At 48.2% G+C, this 25,438-nt stretch overlaps 2 protein-coding genes across 2 annotated transcripts in view; one reads left to right on the top strand and one right to left on the bottom strand.

Annotated features, from left to right (window-relative positions):
• inpp4b (inositol polyphosphate-4-phosphatase type II B) overlaps positions 1-25,438 on the bottom strand; it is a 100,993-nt gene that overhangs the window by 13,488 nt on the left and 62,067 nt on the right. Inside the window, exons 6-10 of the mRNA XM_083692792.1 lie at positions 25,252-25,356; positions 22,034-22,142; positions 13,559-13,742; positions 3,138-3,473; positions 1,960-2,098 (exon numbers count right to left, since the gene is read on the bottom strand). Of these exons, the coding sequence (XP_083548918.1) occupies positions 1,960-2,098; positions 3,138-3,473; positions 13,559-13,742; positions 22,034-22,142; positions 25,252-25,356 (873 nt within the window). The remainder of the gene's footprint in view (positions 1-1,959; positions 2,099-3,137; positions 3,474-13,558; positions 13,743-22,033; positions 22,143-25,251; positions 25,357-25,438) is intronic.
• LOC310820888 (NACHT, LRR and PYD domains-containing protein 1 homolog) lies at positions 7,435-10,395 on the top strand. The gene is made up of 2 exons (XM_083692714.1): positions 7,435-7,482; positions 7,677-10,395. The coding sequence occupies exon 2, from the start codon at positions 7,955-7,957 to the stop codon at positions 8,879-8,881; it is 927 nt and encodes a 308-aa protein (XP_083548840.1). The 5' UTR covers positions 7,435-7,482; positions 7,677-7,954; the 3' UTR covers positions 8,882-10,395.

The following is a 25,438-nucleotide window of genomic DNA, read 5'->3' as shown; positions in this document are numbered from 1 at the left end:
TCTGTGGGGAGAACAGTGAGATAAGTCACTTTAACTCATTCAGTGCCGAGGGTGAATAAAGTCGCCCCAAATTGTCAACATTCTAGAGTGCCAAGGGTGACTTTATTCACCAAAAATGAAGAAATGTTGACGCTTCATTTTGTAGCCAATCAAAGTATTGTTGCTAGGTAAATACCACATAAAACACTTGGAACTCTTGAATATTGGTGAGTGTTCCGGAATCCTTTGTCAGTTTGTGAGTTAAACGGACCACCACAAGCCTCAGTGAAGTACTGCATTGGTAAGTTAGTGTCACTAGAGGGCAGTATTGCCCATTGAAAAACTGGGGCAGCTTGGATCAGTATGCCTTCTGTGTAGAGACGTTCCAATTCTGTGTTCATGCGTTGGTGTTCTGAACACAATGGTGAACAACTCTAATTGTTTTCTCTACTGACTGCTTATTTCAATAGAAGCCCAGAAAAGCAAATCCCTTCAATCCACAATATATGTATGTACGCACACTCACACACGCTCACACACACACGCACGCACGCACGCACTCACTACAAATTAAAGCTTCGGCACTCAACACACGGCTTGCCCTTGTCAAGGAATTCAGGTCTCATCTTGTTGTGCAAATATATCCTCTGTTTATGAAAAATAGAAAAAGGCAAGGGGGAAAAAAGCCTTGAACTGTCGTCCCCTCTTCAGCCCGTATGTCCAAACAGCCAAACTCCCACAATGCCTTGTCAACAGGAGCCTTGACTCAGCCTATCACGGCCCCCAGTCTGATTATCGCCACGCAGATAAAAAAAAAAAAAACATAATTATTCCGCCATTGTTTTTATTTCGACAAGCAGATGACACTCGTTCAGTGCCTGTTCTCCATCTTCATATAAATGCCGAGGGTCTAAGCTTATCTCTCTGAATGTGTCCACACACAACACTGCAGAGGAGCCTGCACACCACACACACACACACCACACACCACACACACACACACCACACACACACACACACACAACACTGCTGAGGAGCCTGCACTCACACACACACACCACACCACACCACACACACCCACACACACCCACACACACACACACACACCCACACACACACCCACACACACACACACACCCCCACACACACACCACACACACACACACACAGAGAGACCTTTCCCGGTCAGGCGAACGGTGGCGCTTGCCTGGGCGCCAGTTGGCAGTGAGGAAGATAGGCGGCAGGACGGGCACTCGTCTGGGCACGTGCCTGAGAGAGGATTTGATTGGACGCAGGGGGATATTGGGCGGCTCTCGACCGATAAGGACAGGACGTGAATAACAATCACATCGCTCACACTCCCCCCCCCTCCCCCCCACCCAAAACACGCTTTGTTCCCGAAATACTGAGAAACATAACTAATGATAACGCTAAACTCAGAGTATAGATTCATGTGCGGGGGGGGGGGGGGGGGGGGCGGGGGATCTGATTTTTTAATAATGTGATGCATGACTGCCATCTTGTGGCAGGAAGGCTTTAGGACCACTTGTTGTCCCATGTACAGGTAGACTGATGGAGCACCTCTGGTCGGTCTCACCGGGGCTCAACACTGTACGGCAATGACACCCGATCCTAAACCCACAGCGCCGCAGCGGGTCCATGTTTTTGTCCCAGCCACTGATTTTCAAAACCATGACGTGCTGAATCAGGTGTGTCGATGCTCAGCTCAGGGGACCTGTGGAACTCCGACTCTCCAGGACGAGGACGGAGGATCACGATGTCGGGCGACACTCCCTGCGTTGCTGTGTTGGGTGACTGGGTCATCCACGTACTGTGGTATTGCTCGAGGTGTTGTGTTCCAGGCATCGCTGGAGTATCTAGTACATCTATATCTAACTCATCTCGTGAGGTTTTGATTAACTGACACTTCATTGTGACACCCTCGTTACGGTCTCCCTGGTCCAGCAGTGTTCTTCTTACCAGGGTTGTGGGAGGTGATGACATCAGCCAGTGTCTGGTCAGGGATTGGTTCCTGGTTGTTGTTGTCTTGCCCCTGCAGCTTGTCCACCATGGCGATGACACAGTTCAGATTCTTCGCCACGTTGGCCCACACTCTGTCCTAGAGGAGTCAAACACACCAGTCAAAACCTCCCAGATAAAAATGTGTGTGTGTGGGTGGGTGCGTGTTGATACAGTAAGGGTGTGTGTGTGTGTGTGTGTGTATGTGGGTGTGTGTTTGTGAATGTGTGTGTGGGTGGGTGTGGGTGTGTATGTGAATGTGTGTGTGTGTGTGTGTGTGAGTGAGAGTGAGTGAGTGTTAGTCCCAACACATACAATGTGATAGATAATACCAGACATTTTAAAATATTGAATTAATAACCAACCTTGGGGTACGGATATCTTAGGTTAGAGTGTGATTGGATGTTCAGTGAACTTATCAGAGTTCTGGCTGTCTACTTTCATTGTCCTCGATCAATACCACACAATACCTCTTAAACTACAAAAAAAACAAGGAGTTCTTTAATTCTCTTAAACCCGCTTCACATCAGAAAGGTCACAGTGTGTTTCAGATGGCAACTGTAGTCTGCTTGAGAAGATTATCACCCCCCCCCCCTCTCTCACAGCTCCAAACGTTAGTAATGAAGCTGCCCCTGGCTGAGGGTGTGTAGCTAGGACATCCTTTGTTTTGGACGAGGGTTTTGAACTCCGCACAAAGGCATTGAGTTGTTTGATGCCTGATTACTAGGATGATTTTGTGTGACTCTGGCTAAGCTCCCCCCCACCCCACCCACACACACACACACACACACACACACACACACACACACACACACACACACACACACACACACACACACACTAACAGAGGGGGTTCCTAGAAATACCAGATGCTCATTCTTTTTGGACACAGGGAGTAGTTTCTTAGACTTGAATACCAGATACTAACTTTTGATCAAGCGTCATTTGGTTATAATCAAATGTTTACAGTCCATAAAGACAGACAGCAACTTTCTCAGAACGAGATGCCAGGCTTGCCTGACAGTGCACTGGCAAATCTTCCCTAAGGAAGGAAGGAGGGAAAGAAACACACACACACACACACACACACACACACAGAAGAGACCCTGTGATGATGTATAGGAAACAGCAAGACTTGCCCATTCCTCCTCGTCGTACTCCTTGTGGTGAGGTATGGAGTCCTGCCCATCCTCTCTGGGGGGCGCCTGGGACCCCTCTATGTTGTTACACATCATAGGACTGTCTGTGGCCCGCTGGCCTGGACTGTGGCCTGGGATCTGGTCCGGACCCTGGCTCCCCTGACCCTGGCTGGGGCTCTGGTGAGCCTGGTGGTTCTGGCCTGGTTGGGTCTGGCCCAGTTGGGTCTGGTTGGGTCCCTGCTGGCTCCTGGTGACGTAGCCGGGGCGGGCGGCATGGAGGGCCAGCAGGGCGCTCTTCACCAGCTCCTCGTTGAGCGCGTGCACAAACTGCTCCGTCTGCAGAAAACAGAAGAAGAGAGATGATGAAGTGATTGAGAGAGAGTTACAGAGAAAGAGAGGGGGAGAGCATGACAGGTAGGGGGGCGGGGGGAGATAGATGGGAGAATGAGCGAGAGAGAGAGGGAGAGGGAGAGGGAGAGAGAGAGAGAGGGGTTATAACAAGGGTGAAAGTAAGAGAGAGAAGAATGTTCAAAGACAGCGAAAGATCTCACCGTTACCTCAGCAGCTAGTGCCCGGGTGGCAAGCGAGCAGCAGCAACACCACAAACAACAACAACAACAACAAACAATTCAATTACTCCACAGTGAACGTGCTCAACCCTCCAGCTCCTCTGCGCCTCCTTTGGTCTCTCATTCATTCTTCTCTCCCTTACATTCCCCCTTGTTATAACCCCCCCCCCCCCTCTCTCTATTTCTCTCTCTCTCTCATTCTCCCATCTATCCCCCCACTCCGTCATGCTCTCTGTCTCTCTGTCTCTCTCTCTCTGTGTAACTCTCTCTCTCTCTCTGTCTCTCTGCCTCTCTCTCTCTCTCTCTCTGTCTCTCTGCCTCTCTCTCTCTCTCTCTGTCTCTCTGCCTCTCTCTGTAACTCACTCTCTCTCTCTCTGCCTCTCTCTGTAACTCTCTCTCTGTCTCTCTCTCTCTCTCTCTGTCTCTCTCTCTCTCTCTCTGTCTGTCTCTCTCTGTCTCTCTGCCTCTCTCTCTCTCTCTCTGCCTCTCTCTAACTCTCTCTCTCTCTGCCTCTCTGTCTCTCTCTCTCTCTGTAACTCTCTCTCTCTCTCTCTCTCTGTCTCTCTCTCTGCCTCTCTCTGCCTCTCTCTAACTCTCTCTCTCTCTGCCTCTCTGTCTCTCTCTCTCTCTGTAACTCTCTCTCTCTCTCTCTCTCTCTCTCTGTCTCTCTCTCTGCCTCTCTCTGTCTCTCTCTCCCTGTAACTCTCTCTCTCACTTCATCATCTCTCTCCTTTTGTATTGCTGATGCTGATCCGGGCACAAAGAATCCACGCGATAAGGGCTCTCAACAATAATTGAGTTAGCATTGCAATATGAAAAACAGCCTCCTTGAAAGGGAGAACGAATGAATGAATGAATGAACGAACGAACGAACAAGCAAACAAGCACACAAGCAAGACTGGACAGTACTCGACACCGACACCCTTATCCTTGTCCTCTTTCCATACTTCACATCTGTTTAACCTTCAAAATGCCTTAAGTGCAGCTGACACGGAGCCGTCCAAACAGCACAGTGACCGTGACATGATTTTTTTTTTTTTCTTTTGTATCCATGTATTTATCACATCTCGACAAGCATAGGGGAAACAGTGTTTTTTCTTTTACATTTTACATTTATGGCATTTAGCCTTTATGACGCCTTTATCCAAAGCGACTTACAACAATACATTTGTTTAAGTAAGTGAATCAGCTGTCCAACAGTCATCATAAGTAATCAATGCTCACACCAGGGGCCATTGGCAGTCGTAATGCCAGTAGGCTATTTTTTTTACATTTTATTAGAAGGAGAGAATTTGTACAGGGGGGTAAGCGGGGGTGAAGAGGTCTCTGGGGTTGGGGTTAGGGTTAGTATAGGCGGGGGTAGTGAGGGTGAAGCGGTCTTTAGGAGGGACTGTTAAGATGTAGCTTGAAGAGATGGGTTTTAAATCTAAAGTTTGGAAGTGACTCTGCAGTCCTAACAGTAGTAGGAAGCTCATTCCACCAGCGGGGCGCCAGGACAGTGAAAAGCCGTGACTGAGTAGTGCGGCCACTGCATCCACGTAGAGGAAGCGGTGCCAGGCGGGCAGCCGAGGTGGACGAGCGGAGTGATCTTGCAGGGGTTTGGGGGCTAACCATTGCTTGCAAGTAGGGAGGGGCTGTTCCCTTTGCTGCCCGGTAGGCGAGCACCAGGGTCTTGAACTTGATGCAAGCTGCTACCGGGAGCCAGTGAAGGGTGCGAAGGAGGGGGGTGACATGGAAGAATTTGGGGAGATTGAACACCAGACAAGTGGCAGCATTCTGGATGAGCTGCAGAGGCCTGATGGCGGAGGCGGGGAGTCTGGCCAAGAGTGCATTGCAGTAGTCAAGGCGAGAGATTAGTGTTTGGACCAAAAGTTGTGCTGCTTCTCTGGTGAGGAATGGACGTATCCTTCTGATGTTGTAGAGGAAGAATCTACAGGAGTGTGCTGTCGCTGTGATGTTCGCCACACAGGATAAGTGGTTGTCAAGGATCACCCCAAGGTTCTTGGCTATATGGGAGGAGGTCACAGTAGAGTTTTCTACTGTGATGGAGAAGTCTTGGAGAGGGCAGGCTTTCCCTGGGAGGAAGAGCAGCTCAGTCTTATCAAGGTTGAGCTTGAGGTGGTGGGCTGACATCCAAGCAGAAATGTCTGCAAGACATGCCGAGACACGTGTTGCCACCTGTGAGTCAGAAGGGGGGAAAGAGAGAAAACGTTGAGTGTGGTAGGAGAAACCAGGTGAAGAAACTACAGAGCCGAGAGATTTGGGACCTTCGATCTCAGTGCAGTTTTCAGCTGTCGCAGAGTTTTCAGCTTTGCAGTTGTGACGCAAGGTAATGTTTAACTTTCGATCTCAGTGCAGTGCAGCAGAGAGAGAAGCAGTTCCTGTTGCTTCAGCACTTTTTACGGGAGCAGGAAATACAAGAAGAAGAAAAATCTTTGTTCAGTTCCTTTCACCCCTTGGCTGCACACCAGTTTTGGTTTCAATACGCTCCAACGAGGTAGGTTTTATACATACTGTATACAACATTTACATTTAGATTTGACAGCAGTTTGATTATCTTATGGTCATATCTGGACAGAGAGAATATAGAGAAAGATTGTTATCAACGCATTTGCTAGTTTTGCCAAAGGTCCAATTGAGGAACTTCAACCTTTTATGCTCTGTTATCTCTTTCAGAAATGACGGTGACTCAGACGGAGAGTCTGTGTTTGACTTTCCTGCTTCTCCTTCACAGAGCTGGCTCTTGTAATGGTCCCTCATTCTGTCTTTATGTGTGTGTGCTTGTGTGCACGTGTGTGTGTGTGCGTGTGTGCATGCATGTGTGCATGCGTGCGTGTGTGTATGGCACTTTGCTCACCACATTCTTCTGAATTTAGCCTCACAGACATCCTCTCTGTCCATCTTTCTTTAGTTAACTTTCAGGTTCCTGGTCCCACTCATGACATTGTTGATGCTGCTCATGGTGATGACATCATTCTGCCCTGTTACCTCAAATCCAACATCAGTGCTGAGGACATGAGAGTGGAGTGGTTGAGACTCCATCTCTCAGACCCTATTGTCCATCTCTACCAAGATGGCAGAGATGACAATGAAAATCAGAATCCCTCGTACATGGGAAGAACATCATTGGTTAAAGAGGAATTGAGAAGAGGCAACGCCTCCTTGAAACTGACCGGGGTAAAAGACACTGATGACGGAATTTACAAATGCCTTATAATGTCAAAGACCTGGTTTGATGATTCCACAATCAAAGTCAAAGTTAAAGGTATAGTTTATTCTACTGTAAATGCAATAGCATTATCCCTTTGCTGACATGAACCACGCCATACAGTATACAGAATTTTCTATTTTAATAATATATCTTTATATCTATAATATCATAAAATAATGTCAGGCAACAGCATCAGTACAAGAGCACGTTGTAGATGTCCAATGATTTTGATGTTTCAGGTGCAAGGCTTCTAAGAGTTTTCAGCAATTCAGGTGCAAATGCTATCAAAGAAGGGAGTTCGGGTCTTCTCAAAGGCCAATTAATTGGATTTTTCACCATTTGGTTGCTCATTACAGCAGGAGGTGAAGGAGATTTTAAGTTTTAAACAACCTTTCACGATAGCATGTTAAACCTAAAAATTCATTAAAATATGGATTCCTTTAAAATCCTCTCATCATTTGTTCTTACAGTACGTACACCTGTAGGATGATTCCACTGGTGACTTGTTATTGTTTCTGTTTTAATTCTGCAGCATTATATGTGGGTCTCCACAATATAAACCGGGGTGAGTACAGTTTTAGGGCATCGGTCCCTGGGCCCGATTCAGATCACTGAACACTCTCTGTTGCAACAGTAAGCTCTCATACCGGACTAGCAGAAAGAGGACATTACTGTAACACTTCCAGTATTTCAATGCTCTTCGCTTTTATGTCCTTATTATTTAAATGCCACTCAAGCATCTCGTTCTCTCTACTACAGGAAAGGCATCCGAATCCACCGAGGGAGAGATTGACACGGGAAGCACCCCTGACCGACCGTACGGGCCTGTGAGAAGTTGCACAGCTTGTGACAAGATTACTGATTCCACAAAGTGGCATCAGCTTGAACCTGAGGTCACCCCCGGCGCCAGGGGGCCGTTGTATAGTGTACGGTCTCCCGGAGGACATTACGAGTGCAGAGTCTCTGGACTGCGCTGGGTGTGTGAGAGTGATGTCAGCCTCACGTATAACTTTCAGTCCTGGGAGCCCTACAGGGCAATGCTGCAACACATGCAGTACAAGCAAGGTGGCCCATTGCTGGACATCACGATCATTGAAGGGAAACTGGAGGAGGTGCATCTGCCACACTACGTGTGTTTAGGGCATGATCCCTTCCTTGATGTTCAAATGGCATTCATTCACATAGGGGACTGTGGCATGTCTGTGGAGGATGCGCATGAAGTGACGCGCTTCCACGTCAAGGTTCTCCGTCCGTCCTTCTCCCTCACGGGTGCCGTCCTGAGCTCCGAGTCACAATGTAAAGTGCACTGTGACCTGCTGCTCTACCAGGCCACCACAGCCTTCCTCACGCTTCATGTCTACCTGCTGCCGTGTGATCCTACGTTTGCGCTGGAAGTGAAGGAACAGGAGAAGTTTGAAGGATCCAAGAGGATCATGAAGCCGAGACCAGCGAAGCCCCAGTGGCTGAACGGCTTGTTCACTCTCGGGACGTCCTGCTCCTCCGCCGATATCAACCCCGAGGAAATCATGCTGACGGACGTCAACCCGCCAAACTACGTGGAGGTGTTTCTAGAAGATGCTGAGGTTGACATCAAGATGGAAATCAGAAGTAAACAGGAGACAGAAATTGTATGGGCCCACACCGTACGGAAAACCGAATACAGAGACAGAACCGTGCACCGTCAACGAGACGTCCAGTTTGTAGATAAGTACAGGGTAGAACTCATCCAAAGGGTTCAGCATGTTGTGCTTCAACAAATACTAGACCACCTGTACACGTTGAAAATGGTCAGCGCCGCCGTAATATCCGATATAAACGCTGAACGGACCTCCCAGGACAAGATGAGAAAACTATATGAAACGTTAAATTCAAACGGACCTAAGGTGAAGACCGCTGTATACAGAATACTGAGGGAACAGAATCCCCATCTTGTAGAAGACCTGGAAGAAAACACGAGCATCTAGATGATCGTGTTCTCGCAGGCAATACTCCAAATGCTTGCAGAAACTTTTACGGCAATTCTGTCCCGCCACTCAGGTAAACAACACAGAAACACGGTGTTTCGCTTCAGTTATAGTAGTCAGAGAGACAGATTCACTATGTGACTGCCCTCAAACGTTTTAGAGTCGAGTGTTAAGGCTATAAATTATAAGAAAATATAGCAGCATAAGGTACATCTTAAATGTCCTTTATATTGTATATAGTGTTTGGATTTAGTTTTTGCATACGTGTGTACAGATGATGTAATGTATTAGATCCGATAAAAATTATGTTGGTATTATTTTTATAGTGTCTCTCAACACTTGTGGTCCACAAGGTGATTTTTAAATCTGTATTTTTGTACAATAGAATATCAGTTCATGCATTATTGTGTAGTGATACTTAAATCAAGTATCTATCTATCTATCTATCTATCTATCTATTTTTCTGTCTATCTATCTATCTATCGGTCAGTCAGAGAGGTGTGAAAACAAGAGGTATTGTGTTGCTGAAACTATAATTCTGTAATGTATATAATGTATTTCTGTTCATTTGGTATCCACATCATGAGGTATCCACATCATTAATCAAGCAAATACCATCGAAATGAAGTGTTCATACAAAGCACTCATGTTGAGAAGCACTGTCTGTCCTTTGTAGACCTTGTACAATGGATCCAGTTCTAACACAGATTGAAGGCCTGAATGTGCCTGTTGCTATTGCATTTCATTAACAACACATTAATTGCCTTCTTTCACATCACAGTTTAATTATGAATTGTATAATTCTGCCCAATTCATTCTCTGACTGCAAACAAGAATTCATTAAAATAAACTCAAATTCAAACATAGATATAAATGAGTTCTATTATTGTAAGTCAATTACCTGAATGCTATATGCTCTCGTTATGAATATGAAATAATTAAGATATATCTTTTTTCAGTACAGAGCTTGTGAGAACACCGGAGGACACTTTCAGGCACACAAACATAGAGAGAGAGAGACATGTTCACCAACACGCCCACATAACTCCAGGTCACCCTCAATCAATTCAAAACTCTGCAAAACCCCAATGGAGCGGGCACCTACAAATGTCAATCCATATTCAAATTGAACTTTGCTTATCTTTCCAATGTTAATTTGCAATCTACGAGGACATTTATTATTCATGGGCTTTACTGGGGTGACTGAACAAAGCAGCTGCCGGTGTTTCACACACCCTAGTCATATTTGCTTTCCTCAACCGCCGGGTCAAGGGACCAATCTATTTGACGGTGCGCTGGCGTCCGTGAGCCCGTTGTAATCTCATGATAGTCTCTAACAAACGTGACCTCTGTTGTTTGCGTTTCCAAGCAACGCATTCGAACAAGGGATTCTAACTCCGGTCCTGCGGAGTTTCTGGGTGTGTTACATTTTTGCACAAGCCTATCAGGATCTATAGGCTTCTTCTTTTTTCTTTCTTTTTTTTTTCCAGCCTAGCACGAACACACCAGTTTCAAATAGGTCATGGTGTTTTTATGTTTGATCTAAAAACATGAACATTGCAAGGTTATGCTCACTGCTCATTTGGGGAGGATGAGAGGAGTTGTCTCTGACCATCTTGAAGGGGATTTTAAATTAGCTTCATGTAGCAGTAGAGAAGGAGGGATGCAGGGAAGGAGGGATGCAGGGAGGGAGGGAGGGAGGGGGTTGAATGGAAAGTACTGGCCTAAATTGATTATATAGTAATTGAATACAGTTATTATCATCATCATCATCATCATCACCTCTACCGCCATCATCATCATCATCATCATCACCTCTACCGCAATCATAATCACCATCACCTCTACCACCATCATCATCACCATCACCTCTACCGCCATCATCATCACCGCTACCACCATCATCATCACCTCTACCACCATCATCATCATCACCTCTACCACCATCATCATCATCATCATCATCATCACCACTACCGTCATCATCGTCTCTTAATATCTCTGGTAGTAGAGTAGCACAAGCAGCAGTAAGTTACATCTGACAATGCCTGACACTGTCCCTTTATTCTTGTAGTTCTTGTCTCCTTGACAACTGGTTCAGGGACTAGCCTTTCTTTTGGGACTACAAAGTCAGAACAGTGATTAGAGGACTTGATCTGGGATCAGTAAGGTAAGGCCAGTTTAGACTACCAAATTCAAACAGTGGTTGAAAGAGCTGATCTGGGAACAGTAAGGTCAGGCCAGTTTAGACTACCAAATTCAAACACTGGTTGAAAGAGCTGATCTGGGATCAGTAAGGTAAGGCCAGTTTAGACTACCAAATTCAAACTGTGGTTGAAAGAGCTGATCTGGGAACAGTAAGGTAAGGCCAGTTTAGACTACCAAATTCAAACAGTGGTTGAAAGAGCTGATCTGGGATCAGTAAGGTCAGGCCAGTTTAGACTACCAAATTCAAACAGTGGTTGAAAGAGCTGATCTGGGATCAGTAAGGTAAGGCAATAGGTGAAAAACAGTGACTCGCTCATCCAACCACTCAATCTCCAGCTGCCTCTCGTCTCTCCCAGACTCTCTGGAGTCTTCCTCTCTGTATGAAACACTGAGTGTGTGTGTGTGTGTGTGTGTGTGTGTGTGTGTGTGTGTGTGTAAATGTGTGCATGTGTGAGTAACGCACGGATCAAACCGTTCTGTGCTTTCATTAGGGCTCCTCCACCCTCTCTCTCACTCTCACTCTCTCTGTCTCTCTCTCTCTCTCTCTCTCTGTCTCTCTCTCCCTCTCTCTCTCTCTCTCTCTGTCTCTCTCCCTCTCTCTCTCTGTCTCTCTCACCCTCTCTCTCCCTCTCTCTCCCTCTCTCTCTCACCCTCTCTCTCCCTCTCACCCTCTCTCTCTCACCCTCTCTCTCCCTCTCTCACTCTCTCTCTCACCCTCTCTCTCCCTCTCTCTCTCTCTCTCTCTCTCACCCTCTCTCTCTCTCTCTCTCTCTCTCTCTCTCTCTTTCTGGAAGAAGCTACACAGCCGTCTGTCTGGACACAGAGAGGAGGGCAGCATGGGAGTGAGCGTATGCGCGTGCGCGTGCGCGTGCGTGTGTGTGTTGAATTTAATTGCTTCTGGGTCAGACCTTGGAAACGCTGGTGCTGTGGTATTGAATATGTGTGATATTGCAGCTTACGGACTTTCGGTAGGTGCTGGATGAGCTACTTAGGGTGATAAGAAAAGTGTTGCTTAATGCAACATTACACACCCACACACACATACACACACACACACACACCCACACACACACACACACCTCTCACAACACTCATCACACTGTATTCAAACATACACACCCGACATGAATACATCTCAAACACACTGAATATTCACCACACAACCACCTCTAGCCGCAAACAGTCCTAGTCCCACTCACAACCCATTGATAACCCCCTCCCACACACACACACACGCACACGCATACGCACACGCACACCGCACAACACCCCCCACCCCCCCACACTTATGGTGAGGTTTTAATCAGTGAGCAGCGAGCCCAGCCCAGCCCAGCGCTGACCAGCCCAGCCCAGCCCAGCCCAGCCCAGCCCAGCCCAGCCCAGCCCAGCGCTGACCAGCCCATTAGTTGGTTGGTTGGTTCATCCCTGCCCTGCGTGTCTAATCAAGGATGAGGAGGGGGAGGGGAGGGGGGGGAGGGGAGGGGGGGAGGGGAGGGGGGGTGGGGGGTGCGGATGGTGTCAGAGCGAATGTACCAATTAAACAGCCTGATTGGGCTCTTTTCCACTGTGGCAAAAAATAAATAAATAAATAAAAACAATCTCTCCCTCCTCCTCCACAGCAGATTGCAATCTGACAGCACCAGATGTAATTAATTAATTACTGTGATAAACCTCGCCTCTGCTGTTTGCTTTTGTTGGCGTTGGCAGGCATTAATTACTGGGTTATGGACAGGCGTCTGATGAGAGAGGCTGACGGACAGACGGACGGACAGGGGGTCGGTTTTTCCCCCCGTTTCAGTGCAGCCAGGGTGGCCCGGGTGGGGTTAAACTTGCAAGGGTTAACAGTCCTTCAAATGGACTTCTAAGGCCTCCTGGAGGACTGGCCTTTGACGGTGTTAACATGTGCTCGTACACAAACAAACAAATTGCTCAGAGTTGATGAGGCGTTGACGCCGTGCCCCGGTGGCGGAATGTTAATTGACACAGTGTTCTGGTGACTTTGCGTCTGACATGATTGTGGTTGCCCTCGGTGTTAGCCTACCCTGGGTCTGGCTGAGAGACAGATGTTGTGTAGGCGGGGTCAGGTCAGATGCCTTTGTTGCTGCCAAATATAAATCAGCATGAAAACACTGTAGAAACAACAGTATGCTCTAGGAGGCAAAACTCAAGTTCACACACATAGATCACCTGCAAAGCTCCACAAATAGCTCACCTACAGCTCTGGGGGTACGGAAGGGGGGACCGCACAGTACAGATCCAGAAGGTGGCACTCAGCCCAGTACCTTCACCTGGGTAGTCACTAGATTACCATGCTACAAAGGACAGAATCGGCTATACCGTCAGAACGTTTAAGCAAATAATTGAGGTAGTTTTCCTTTCCTTGAGTCTGAGGGTTATGGATCTGTTTTCGGGTAAGTTTAGTAGTGGTGGTGGTTGTGGGAGTAGTGGTGGGGGGGGACTAGGCCTCACCTTGTCAGCCAGGGCCTTGAGTGCATCCCTCAGTCCCGGGGCGGAGCACTGCTGGGCGGCCTGGAGCAGCTGGTCAGCCAGGCTGGAGATGAGGGGCTGGAGCTGGCCCACGGTGCTGAGCACCTCCTGGGCCTTGGCTGTGTGCTCCGGGGAGTAGTAGATACACTGGTACGCCGTGCTGAAGCTAGGATAGGGGAAGGAGAGGAGAGGGGTGGGGAGGGGAGGGGGTGGGGAGGGGGAGGAGAGGAGAGGGGAGGGGAGAGGGAGAGGGAGAGGAGAGGGTGGGGTGGGGAGGGGGAGGGGAGGGGAGAGGGAGAGGGAGAGAGAGGAGAGTGGAGGGAGAGGGGAGGGAGAGGAGAGGAGAGGGAGAGGAAAGGGGAGGAGAGGGAGAGGGAAAGGGGAGGGGAGGAGGGGGAGAGCAGGGGAGGAGAGGGAGAGAGAAAGAGTGGGGAGAGTGTTCTGATCATTTGTCTCAAACTCAAATTGATATTATTCTCTCTTCTGTAATCAAAAGCATGAACCATCTACTAAATGGAGTCTGAATCGATGGACAGTCACTGTTAAAACAAACATTAAACACATTAAACACAACATTTGTATAGCAGTCTGGCCTTCAAGCAATCATTCAGCATAAACCCATGTTGTTTCAGAAGGACTAAATATGGTATAGGCCAGGGTATATTTACACAATGTATATATTATGACCATATACATTTCCAGGATTATGTAGCCTATTTCACCTTTACCAACCTCAACAGGATTATTTCACCTTTACCAACCTCAACAGGATCATTTCACCTTTACCAACCTCAACAGGATTATTTCACCTTTACCAACATGAACAGAATTATTTCACCTTTACCAACATGAACAGGATTATGTTTTACACCTCCGCCGGACTGCAGAGCTATAATACAGAGGATCAATGACGCTGTGGACAGATCCTGAGCCTCCCCTAGGTTATTTAGATCAAATCAATGACCTCCTACGGAGTGTCCAATGTCTGATATGTGGCGCTGCTTTCCCTCTGATCAATGACCACACCGTGACGTGCTCACGTGTCGCTGGAAGGGCAGAACATCGCAAGTACACACAATTATTCAGCTAATTTACAACTGTAATGGGCCATCGATCTGTTTGAGGCGGGATAACCACACATTGTCCGGTGTTAAACCCTTTTAGCTCCGTAGATCAGGAGCATGATGTGGTGGCAGGTGTGCTCTCTCCAGACACAGCTAAAGACATCATTTGGGAGCTGGGAATCCGTTAAAATGGTCTTTTCAATGAATTATACACATTGATTCGTGAGGAATATGACTTTAGTCAACAGGAAAAAATGGCAGGGCTGCTGTTTTGCTGAAAACTGTTTTGGATCCCAGTTTGTGGTTTTAAAAGCTGTATAAAACTGTGTTGCTGAGAAATGTCCGTGCTTTCCAATGGTCCCCTCAGTGTCACCTGTCAAATTTAATAGCTGATGTCCCAATGTCATAAAAAAAATGTCTCTTCCATGAATAATTTAATTCAAATCATTTCCAGGGGAACATTTAATTTCAGACTAAACACCTTTTATCAGTTTGTGAATTCGGGGCCCATCAGTCCCAATCAAACGCTCTCCTTGAGTAAAGTTTCACTGACTTCCCAGTGACTTCCTGGTGACTTCCCGGTGGACTTGCACTGAAAGAACGAGAACAAGAGAGAGAGAGAGAGACTGGGAGCACAGAAGACCCTGAAGCTACTCCTAGGCACTTTCATGACAGAGGGGGAGTAAAAGGCTCCTCAGAAGTCCTCTTCCACTATGAAACATCCCGACCTGCAATAACATCAGTGAGTCAGTGAAATCTGGTGACCTTGTTGAACACGTGGGTGTACCGAGGTCTAGCTAGCTGCCGCCTGACTGTGTCCGACTGGCTAACTGTGAAGACCTGACCTTGTTGCTACGCGGCTAATGAGCCCTCCAGAGATTGACCATCCACCGCACCATACAGTAGCTAGCAGCTAATCAAAGGCTTCCTTTAGAGAGAGGAGAGGCACAGAGGAAATTATTATGGTGGAATATTCAACTGTCTGTAATGTATTCCCTTAAAAAAGAAAAACGGTTCCTTTGGGAATGATTTGAAGACGTTTTCTCTTTTGTTTCAGGTAGAACCTTTTTTAGAGTGACTCTGTACAGCACCCAATGACTGCTTCCAGGCCCGAGAAACTAACCACACCGCTACAGATTAATTTATAGACCAGCCTACCTGGAGATAAGATAAGATAAAAAGCCTGGGAGAACAAAAGTGTGAAGTTCAGTGATTGAAGTTACTTTATTGTAGTGAAAGACCAGGCCAGGGATTCAATAAGAAGCCTGTGGACTGTACACATCTGGTGCCATTAGAGAGACAGTGCAATAGGTAATGAATGTGTAGGCCTTAACACCTCCTGGTGCCACTGGAGGGCATTGATCCAGACTGGGCCTGCTTATTGGAGGGAAAACCTTCATGTGCTCATCAGCTTGGCTGTCAGCCCAATACAGCCAAGATGGCCGACAAAGAAAGCGGCCATCTGCTGGTAACAATTTACATTAAGGTTGCCTTTTTATAAAGGTGTTAAGTTGATCTTAAGGGGCTGATAACTGTTTTTCTATATTCATTTCTGTGATTCTCATTTGTGCTTCACAAATAGTGAGTTTGGATATGGCTGTACCTCTTGTTGTCTTATAAAAACATACCAAGTTGTGTTTCTGCTGCTACATACGACACACCATATGTTACTGCTTCTATTATCGTTAGACTGCAATGCATTGTTGAGGAGCTAGCTCGCCCTAAGCATTTCATTGCACCGTCTACGGCTGTATTCTGTGTATATGATAAATAAACTTTGATTTGATTTTGACTTAAAAACCCATTATAAAGGGAACCTTAATGTGTGCTTACTTCTGAAAGCCATAAGAGAATTATCCTCCGTCACAAAGGTAGGCGTGTGATGAGAGACATTAATCACAACCAAAAGCCTTGGCAAGGATTACTCGCGTCTGTTAGCAATTAGCAAAACCACATGCTAGTTTTATGCGCGTGTACACATGTCCCCTGGTGTTTACTCTTGATTATCACTCTTGACATAATCTCACATCTCAAGAGGATGCATTTCACACTACGTTCCAAACAGAGACACCCAGCCTCTCCAGGGAGGGGGACGCACTGACCCAATTTACCCCCAAGACACAGCCTCCCAACCAGGGTAGCGCGGCTCACCTCCAGCCTCAGCCTTGGGTCCACCGGACCTTGACCCTGTATCTTTTAAGAGACATGTAAACTAGCAAACAGTACGCGCTAGCAAAAAAAAACCCGTCCACCCTTGATTTCCCCTAAACGACCAATAGGAATTAGCTATGACAGCGTCGGAGCGAGAGGGAGCAGCGCTGCAGCCCAGCGTTCTCATTAAGTCTCCATCTCCGGTGCTCCACTAATTGATAGCGGAGGGGAAATTAATAAAGAGCTCCCTGGCGCCGCTCTGACAGCCAGCAGGAGCAAAACGCAGCGTCGGCATGGCCGCTCCCCGCCGTTCCCCGCGCGACTGCCAAAACCCACTCTGTCATCGTCAGGGGCCGGAAGTGATCTCAGACGAGAACCAGACCAGGCTCGGGGTCAATGCCAAAACCCATTTTGTCAAAGAGACAGGGGCTGTAAGTAACCGATCTCAGGAGGACGTTGGCAAATTACCCTGGAAATAATAAATATCTCAGCCCAGACTCTAAATAAGAAGAGTCTGTTCTGAGGTATTTACTATTTCCAGGGTAATTTGCCAACATCCTCCTCCATCCCACACAGACAGCCTGGACAAGACTGATTACAGTCAACAGCTTGTGTTTTAAACAAGATGGTGTCTGTTGGCGCTCCTCGCCGCTGCCAGGGGTCCTTCCACTCGATCAAACCCGATGGCCGTCTGTCTAACTGCCTGGGCAGAACTTGAGTCCGCTCGTCTCGGAGCAGCTTGCGTGTGAGGACCCCGGTCACACAAACAGTAGTAGATGGAGCAAGGCAAGGCAGCTATTTTGTTAGACAGAGCTGGGCTAGGCGAGCTAAATCTCCACATCAGCCTCAGGGGATCCTATTAAGTGTGTGTGCACTGTAGCCTGACCCGAGAAAACTCACTGCTGTTCCATGAGCCCTACAAAATATTGCCAGTCTACACAGCGCTGCTTGAACAGACGGTCGGGCCGCACAACAATGTTTACTCTCCGACAGGCCAGCACTCAGAGGTGAGGAGGGTGAGGAGCGACACTGCACAGCTTATGCACACACACACACGCGCGCACACACACACACACACACACTTGACCCTGTAAACACTGTGCCCTGGATGGACAGACTAGTGTATGCACACACACACACGCTAACACACACACTTGACCCTGTAAGCACTGTGCCTTGGATGGACAAACTAGTGTATGCACACACACACACACACACACACACACACACACACACACACACACATGCACACACACGACCCTGTAAGCACTATGCCCTGGATGGACAGACTAGTGTATGCAAACACACACACACACACACACCCACTTGACCCCGTAAGCACTGTGCCCTGGATGGACAGACTAGTGTATGCACACACACACACACACACGCATAACAAAGAGTGAGAGAGAGACAAAGAAAGAAAGCGAAATAGCAAGAGAGCGAGAGAGAGAGAGAGAGAGAGAGAGAGAGAGAAAGGAAGAAAAAGGAAGAAAAAGACACACAAAGAAAAATGAGACACAAACAAGTAGCGGTTCACCTCCTTCCCACACAGAACCTGTTGAGGTGCATTAAAACGAAAACTCGGCTCCACTCAAAATGTCACTTATCATTGTACAGGAATAAGCTGGATGATTCAAAGCGGCTGTTAAAGAGAGATTAGGCTGCTTCAGCGCTTCCACGGCCCGTCTTCAGGGTTCAATTAAAAAAAGGGAATCAGAAAAAAAAACAGGCTTTTAAAACAGCCATTGGAGTGAGGAAGCATGCATTCATGAAAGCTAAATGTCCCTGCTCGATGTGTAAATAGGTTTGCTATAGGTTTCCATTGCGGCTATTGATTAAACCTCCTCTCCCGACTACCGCCCCACATCCCAAGACCCCACGCCAAGGGTCCGGCCATCGCTGAGTCTTAATAGCTCCGGGAGAGAGCTCCGCTCCCCCTTAACTCCCCCTCTTCTCTGCCTCTTTCTCTCCCTCTCTCTCCCCTGATGTCCGGGGAACAAAGACAGATGGGCCTTTTATTGCTCTCCTGGTAACACCTCTCTGTTCAGGGGTTTTTCTCTTCTTCTTCTCTTTCATTCTTCTCTCGTACCCCCGCCCCTGCCTCCCTTTGATGAATTAATACGGCATTGAACAGCCTCGGCCTCACATCTCGCCGATTGTTCCCGTTTTAATCAAAGGCGGTTTACAAAAGGTTTCTTTTCACAAAGGGCGGGAGAGGCGGAGTAGTGGGGAGTGGACACACATACAGAGAGGAGAAGAATGGGCCGACGTGTGGGTGTGAGACATCGCTGTATGGGGAGGGTTGAGAAGTGTGTGTGTGTGTGTGTGTGTGTGTGTGTGTGGTTTTACAGCTTACACCTGACTGCCTATTTCACTGACTTTAAACCGCCTTTTGCATCTGAGTACAGACACACCTGGCTCGCCCCCTCCAGGAGGACAAGAGCACATTGAGGGAGGACTCCCGGGCAAATCCGCGCTGTCAAAATTCCGACTGCGTCGTAATGACATGCAAATGAAGCCACTGAAAATGAATTTTACCTCTTGAAAGTAAACATGAAACTCCATTAAAACACCAGTGACGCAAATCCAACTTAATCACGGGAGAAGAGCGTGAAATTTCATTTATTTCCATTCTTAACAATGACTGACAAAATGACTGGCTTCCAGGTTCAGACGTGGATGAGGGTCCTCGGCAGAGAAGGCCGTCCTCAGTTTAGCCAGGCGGAAAATTGGAAAATTTAAGCTACAGTGAGTCATTAGCTAAGTCAAATATGAAACAAAAAAAGCTTCCCTCTCCAGGGACTCCTCCACAGCCATAATCTCTCATTGAAAGAAATGGATTTCCCTTTAGTGGACTCTCAGAAAATGTTAACTCTTATCATCGGGACCCCTATGTAAGCAGATAAAATTGACCATCTTGGGCAAATTCGCTTGTGCAGTTCAGCGGAAACAAACTTTTTTTCGTTCTTTTCCCGAGGCCCCTAACTATTTTCAGATAAACTTCTGCTCTTTCTTTATTTCTCCATCTCTCTATGTCTCCAGCCTCTTTTGTCTCTCTCTCTCACTCTTATTCTCTCCCTATCTCTCTGTCTCCCACCTTTCTCTCTCTCTCTCTCGCAACTTATTCTCTCCCTATCTCTCTGTCTCCCACCATTGTCTCTCTCTCTCTCTCTGTCTCTCTCTCTCTCTCTGTTGCTCTTTCTCAATCTCTATCCCCCCTCATTCTCTCAATCTCTTTCTCCTCTCCCGTCTTTCTTGAGCTCCAGACTCTGTGTAACTAATTGAATCCGGCATGCTCAGTAATGACTTCAGACTCAATGGGAAGCTTTGGGGGAAAATCAACTCTCATTTCCTGCAGCATCACTCAAGTGACCACACACTGAACCCCGGCGACACCCTGCTCCGTCTCCCTGCTTTGGAAGGGCAAACCACGCTGATCTGAGACCTGAGAAAGAGGAGGAGGAACTTTAAGCTTTAAACTTTAAGCTTTACAGAGCCACGATATTGAGGGTGGGCCAGAGGGGTGTGTTGTGTGTGTGTGTGTGTGTGTGTGTGTGTGTGTGTGTATTCCATTCATAGACAGTAGACATGGAGGTATTCACATGTATTTGTGTGTGCATGTGGTGTGTGTGCGTGTGTGTGTGTATTCCATTCATAGACAGTAGACATGGAGGTATTCACATGTATTTATGTGTGCGTGTGGTGTGTGGTGTGTGTGTGTGTGTGTGTGTGTGTGTATTCACGTGTCGGGGGAGGTCGTGGAGGTGAGAGCGTCCCGATACCATCACTGTTCTCAGTACGTTGACGGTACAACACCAGGCCTACGGTGGGCCTGACGAGACGGGAACACACACATTAGTCACGCTCCTCCACCGGGGGGGGGGGGGGGGGGGGGGGGTTGGGGGGGGAGTGGATGGACCCACACACAATTGAATCACACAGACTCAATTCAATCAATAGACTCTCACAGTGTCAATAGAGAGGAACCAGGGTTGTTGTAGAGTGACCTGGAATTCAAAATGGAGGCATGGAGGAGCAGTGATGTTGTGGTGTTTGGGGGGGGGGAGGGGGTTCACTCAGGTAAACTCAGTTAACCCCCTGTATAATGTAAATATGGGGGTGTTGTATATGTAATATGTTTGTCAGCGTTATTGGGATAGAGGCAGCAGAGATATGTGGTATGCGCATTAGCATGCTACGCCACACAGTGAACCCTAACCCCCTTTTCTGTGACCTGTTATGCTCAGTCGGCGTTTTATGAACAAGGGTTTATCCACCTATGTACAGGATCTAGGGCATACCTGGTACCTGATCTTTCTCTTTTTGTTTGTTTTTTTACCACTCCGTCCCTGGGCGGCGCGGGAGGGGACCACGGAAGGGCTGACTCGACAAACTGTCACCGGCGATTCGAGAGACGCCCGGTGCCTCCGAGTCAAACGCGGCTGTCAGTGTCTGCGCGGCTCCCTGCGGGGGCTGTCACTTACGGTGCCGCAGCCGCCACATCAGATCTCGGCGCCAGTCCCAAATGCGTCTGTCACTCCCGACGCGAGCCCAAATACGCTCGCCTGTCTTTAGCAGCGCCGCGCGTCCAAATGGAATCCGGTCCCTGTCCTGTCTCCAGTCCTTCTGTGTTACACCTCCACACCTCACGCCTGCTGTGTTGTGACTGCCTGTAAGGGTTTCTTTCAACACTCCTTTGCCTCCCCATCTCTCTGGGTTTAAAAGTGTTGGTGTGTTTGTGTCTCTTCGCCGGACCCGGGGTCAAATAGTTGTACTCGATTTAAGTTTGCCTGGCACAATGGTAACTAATGGAATAGTCCCAGATGTGGAAATCCCGCCCATTTGACACAGGCAGGCTCAAGCAATTACTCAAGGTATTTTCCAGGTCTGCTCTTTACCAATCCCAGGCTCCAAATTATTTGTTTGGAGGGGATCGTTTCTGCAGACCAAAGAATACGATCTGTGTGTTGCTTAAGCTAATATTTGCTAATGCCTTCCCCTGAACATACCCTAACCTTTACCACTTGAAGCTAATGCCTAACCTTAACCACTCGAAATTAATGCCAAATACTGCCTAACCGTCATACAAGTCGTAATTCTTTCGGGGTTTTTTTTCTATCTTACTTCAAAACAGGTGGTCAAACGCTGGTACAGCCAGATAATACAATCCCCCCCCCCAGACCGCATTTCCTTGGTCTGCGGAAACAAAGACATTGGGGGCCATTTTGTCGTTACCCACCTCTTCTTGTCTGTCTCGTACCGGCCCAGTAGCCTCTGCAGACCCCCGCCCTTGAACCCCTGGAAGTGGGCCGCTGGAGCGCCGACCGTGATGACGTCATAGAACGCATCTGTTGAGGCGAGAGAAGAGAGAGGAGAGACAAGGTGATTGGTGGGCCTGTGTCGGCTCGTACTGGGAGATGTGGAAAGCACAGAAGGAAGGAAAGGAAGGAAAGGAAGGAAGGAAGGAAGGAAGAGGGAAGGAAGGACAGGACAGAAGGACTCTCTGGAAAACAAGTGACACTTGTTACTGAGGGGGCGACCCTGGTTAATAAATACAATGAAATGACTAAAGGAGGGAAGGAAGGAAGGAGGGAAGGAAGGAAGGAGGGAAGGAAGGATATTTACGATTTACAAAATATAGTTGTGTAAATACACGCACATAAACATACATCATTCAGAAACGACAACACTTATTATACATAGTCCGCCTATTCAACCTGGAAAGAAGTAAAATGCTTCACTGTCCCATTACTTACGTAGGGCACTGCCTCTCAGTGCATTTACTCTTTGGTGAAGAGAGAGAAGAGAAATGCCAGGGTGATGTATCGGGAAGCCACAATTTAAGAGGCCTCTCTCCAGAGGTCCTATGATCTAAGCTTGGCCTGACCCTTGACCCCGGAGGTCGGCCAAGGTCAGCATGCACACACAGACGCGCTCAGTAAGGAAGTACTTCAGAGGTGTGTTATCGGGCACCAAGACACACACTCATACCAGGTTTTGTTTTAAATGCATAATGCAGAGGTCTGTTTGTGTGTGTGTGTGTGTGTGTGTGTGTGTGTGTGTGTGTGTGTGTGTACCCCAGTGTGGTTTAGTGAGAGGTCAGCTAATGAAGGGTCTGGGGACGTCGGAGCCAGGGAGGAACAGGGCCCGATGACAGCAATTACTGACAGCAAGAGTTGGTGCTGGGGTTGCCATGACAATGCAGAAAAGCCCCCGCCCCCCGCTGTTCTCAAAACATCCAAGAAACTCTAATTGGCTGCCTCACAACAGACACACAATGAAATACAATGGTGTGAGCCCGGGAACATCAGCCACACGAGCCAATTTGCAGCTGATTTGTCTGAGTCCCTTCATCACAACCCCCCGCCGCCGCCCCCCCACCCCAACCCCACCCCTGCATTTCCATAAATCCACTAGAGAACTGGGAGGGGGGTGGAAAAGCTTGTGGGGGGGGGGGGGCGGAGATCAGTCACTCTCCGGGAGAGAAATTGATTGAGGCCTCCACGTTAACTTGGTATAATTCACACTTAACCAATCCCCAAGTCCTGCGTACCGGAGATAACATATCCTTTGACACAGCCCAAAACAAACGCTGTGGTTTGAGGAGTTTGAGCATTGTGTTTCGTTCTGTGTTCTGCGCTCTGCGCTCTGTGCTCTGCCAAGCCTGGCACTGGTTTGGGGGCGATGGGAGGTTCTGTTCCCTGTCAACTGGGAGACTTGAACAGCGATCCCAGACAACTGAATGTTTTCTTGTGCTCATAAAGGCTTTTTTTTTTTTTTGAGGTTCTTTCTCCAGGTTGTTTTTAACCCTGGAAGATCAATAGAGAAATGGAAATGTGCACACTGTGGTGTGGATTCACTGGGAGGAGAACAGAAGCCCAAATGAGGGAATAAACTAATTGTGTGTTATCCTAACGAGCCCAGAGGAAGAAAGACCAGGGTAACAACAATGGGCATATTGATTTATGCTCTACTTCATATTCATGAATAGTTGGTTAACACTCTGCCCTCATAGAAAAAATTGGCAATGGAAAGGGAATCACGTTTCACCTCCTATTGCCCAAGGGAGCGAATAAACAACGGCGATGGTGTTTTATCAACAACAACATCACTGTGTTGCAGTGTACCTGCCAACAGCCATCACCGTAACCAGCCTGAACTCTCTCTGCCCTTTCAGAGGACATCTCCCTCTCCCTGCGAGGCCAGCACTCTGTTCATTAGCCCGGTCTCCTCTGCGTCTGCGGGCGCTGGTCACGGCTATCCTCTGATCAAGGCTAACGTTCTCGATGCTCTTGATTCTGTCTGTCATCCTTGATATCTCCGACGGGGTGAGATGTGTCAAAGCTCCCCGAGTCTCAATCAATCACAGGGAGGGTTGAGACGTAGCAGAACCCAGAGCTAGCGCGTTAGCACGTTAGCGGGCCGTAATGCGTTCTGACAGTGCTTGGGGATGACTACAGACTGCGGAGTGCGAGTTGTTGGTTCAGAGGGGGTGGGGGGGGGGGGGGGGGGGAGGGAGGAGGGAGCGCTAGGCTAACGCAGAGGGCTTTATTAGCGCGCCGTCTCCCTCTCCCTGACTGGCCGAGTTAACGTTCACCTGTCAGTTCCCGTGGTGACCGGGAACTGACCCAATCCCCACTCCCCTCCCCTTCCCCCCCACACCGTGATGACCGGGAACTGACCCAATCCCCACTCCCCTCCCCCCCCCCCCCACACCGTGATGACCGGGAACTGACCCAATCCCCACTCCCCTCCCCCCCCCCCCACACCGTGATGACCGGGAACTGACCCAATCCCCACTCCCCTCCCCTCCCCCCCCCCCCCCACACACACACAACTCCCGTCCGTGCTCCTGACAGACAGAAGTGGAGCAAGGGAAATCAGAGGGGAAATCACCTTGTTGCACGCAAACCCACCACCTGTCCGTCATACTGTAGCCACTGCGGCTAGCTGCTTCCTTTGGAACATCATCATGTGTGTCTTCATTTCGGGCTATTTCAATAGGAATGGATTACGAGTCACAGGACGCTTTGGGGTCACACACAAAGTTATAGCTTCAGCCCCGAGCACTTCAATCACCTTCTGCAGTCGTATAGAGAGTCACAGATAATTACGTTACGCGGTGTGTGACACAGATATAAAGCGTTCATTCTGGATGCGGCTCGGACCGTCATTATGTGTGGCTCAAGGGACTGAAGGTGAAGCAGTGAAGTGAGATTGCTTGTAGGTCAAGATGGACTCTTGCATTATGAATGTAGTACTGTGGGCCCCACGCACACACACACACACACACACACACGCGCACACACACACACACACACACTCAGACACACACACACGCATTCTCGCTCTCTTTCACACACACACGCATGCGCATACACACACACACGCTCGCTCTCTCACACACATACTCTCACACACACGCTCATCCACACGCTCTCACACACACAAACCTACCTGTTTTTCTAGGACAGGTCACCCTCATCCGCTGGGTGTGCAGGTTGATGGGGATGAACTCAAGATACTTCTGGGCTTTGCTGCAGCTGGGTTTGAAAGACGGACCTGGGAGGGAAGAACAAACAGCAAAGGAAGGTGTGTGTGAGAGAGAGAGCATAAAACACATTGTTGTAAAACATAATGATCT

This window comes from Argentina silus, assembly GCF_951799395.1.
Source record: "Argentina silus genome assembly, chromosome: 21".
NCBI classification, from domain to species: Eukaryota; Metazoa; Chordata; class Actinopteri; order Argentiniformes; family Argentinidae; genus Argentina; species Argentina silus.
The sequence above is the reverse complement of the archived record's forward strand: the minus strand, read 5'-3'. Positions and strand labels throughout refer to the sequence as shown.

Excerpts from the sequence above, each read along its gene's own strand:
- LOC310820888 (XM_083692714.1), top strand. The coding sequence starts at position 7,955 with ATGCTGCAACACATGCAGTACAAGCAAGGTGGCCCATTGCTGGACATC.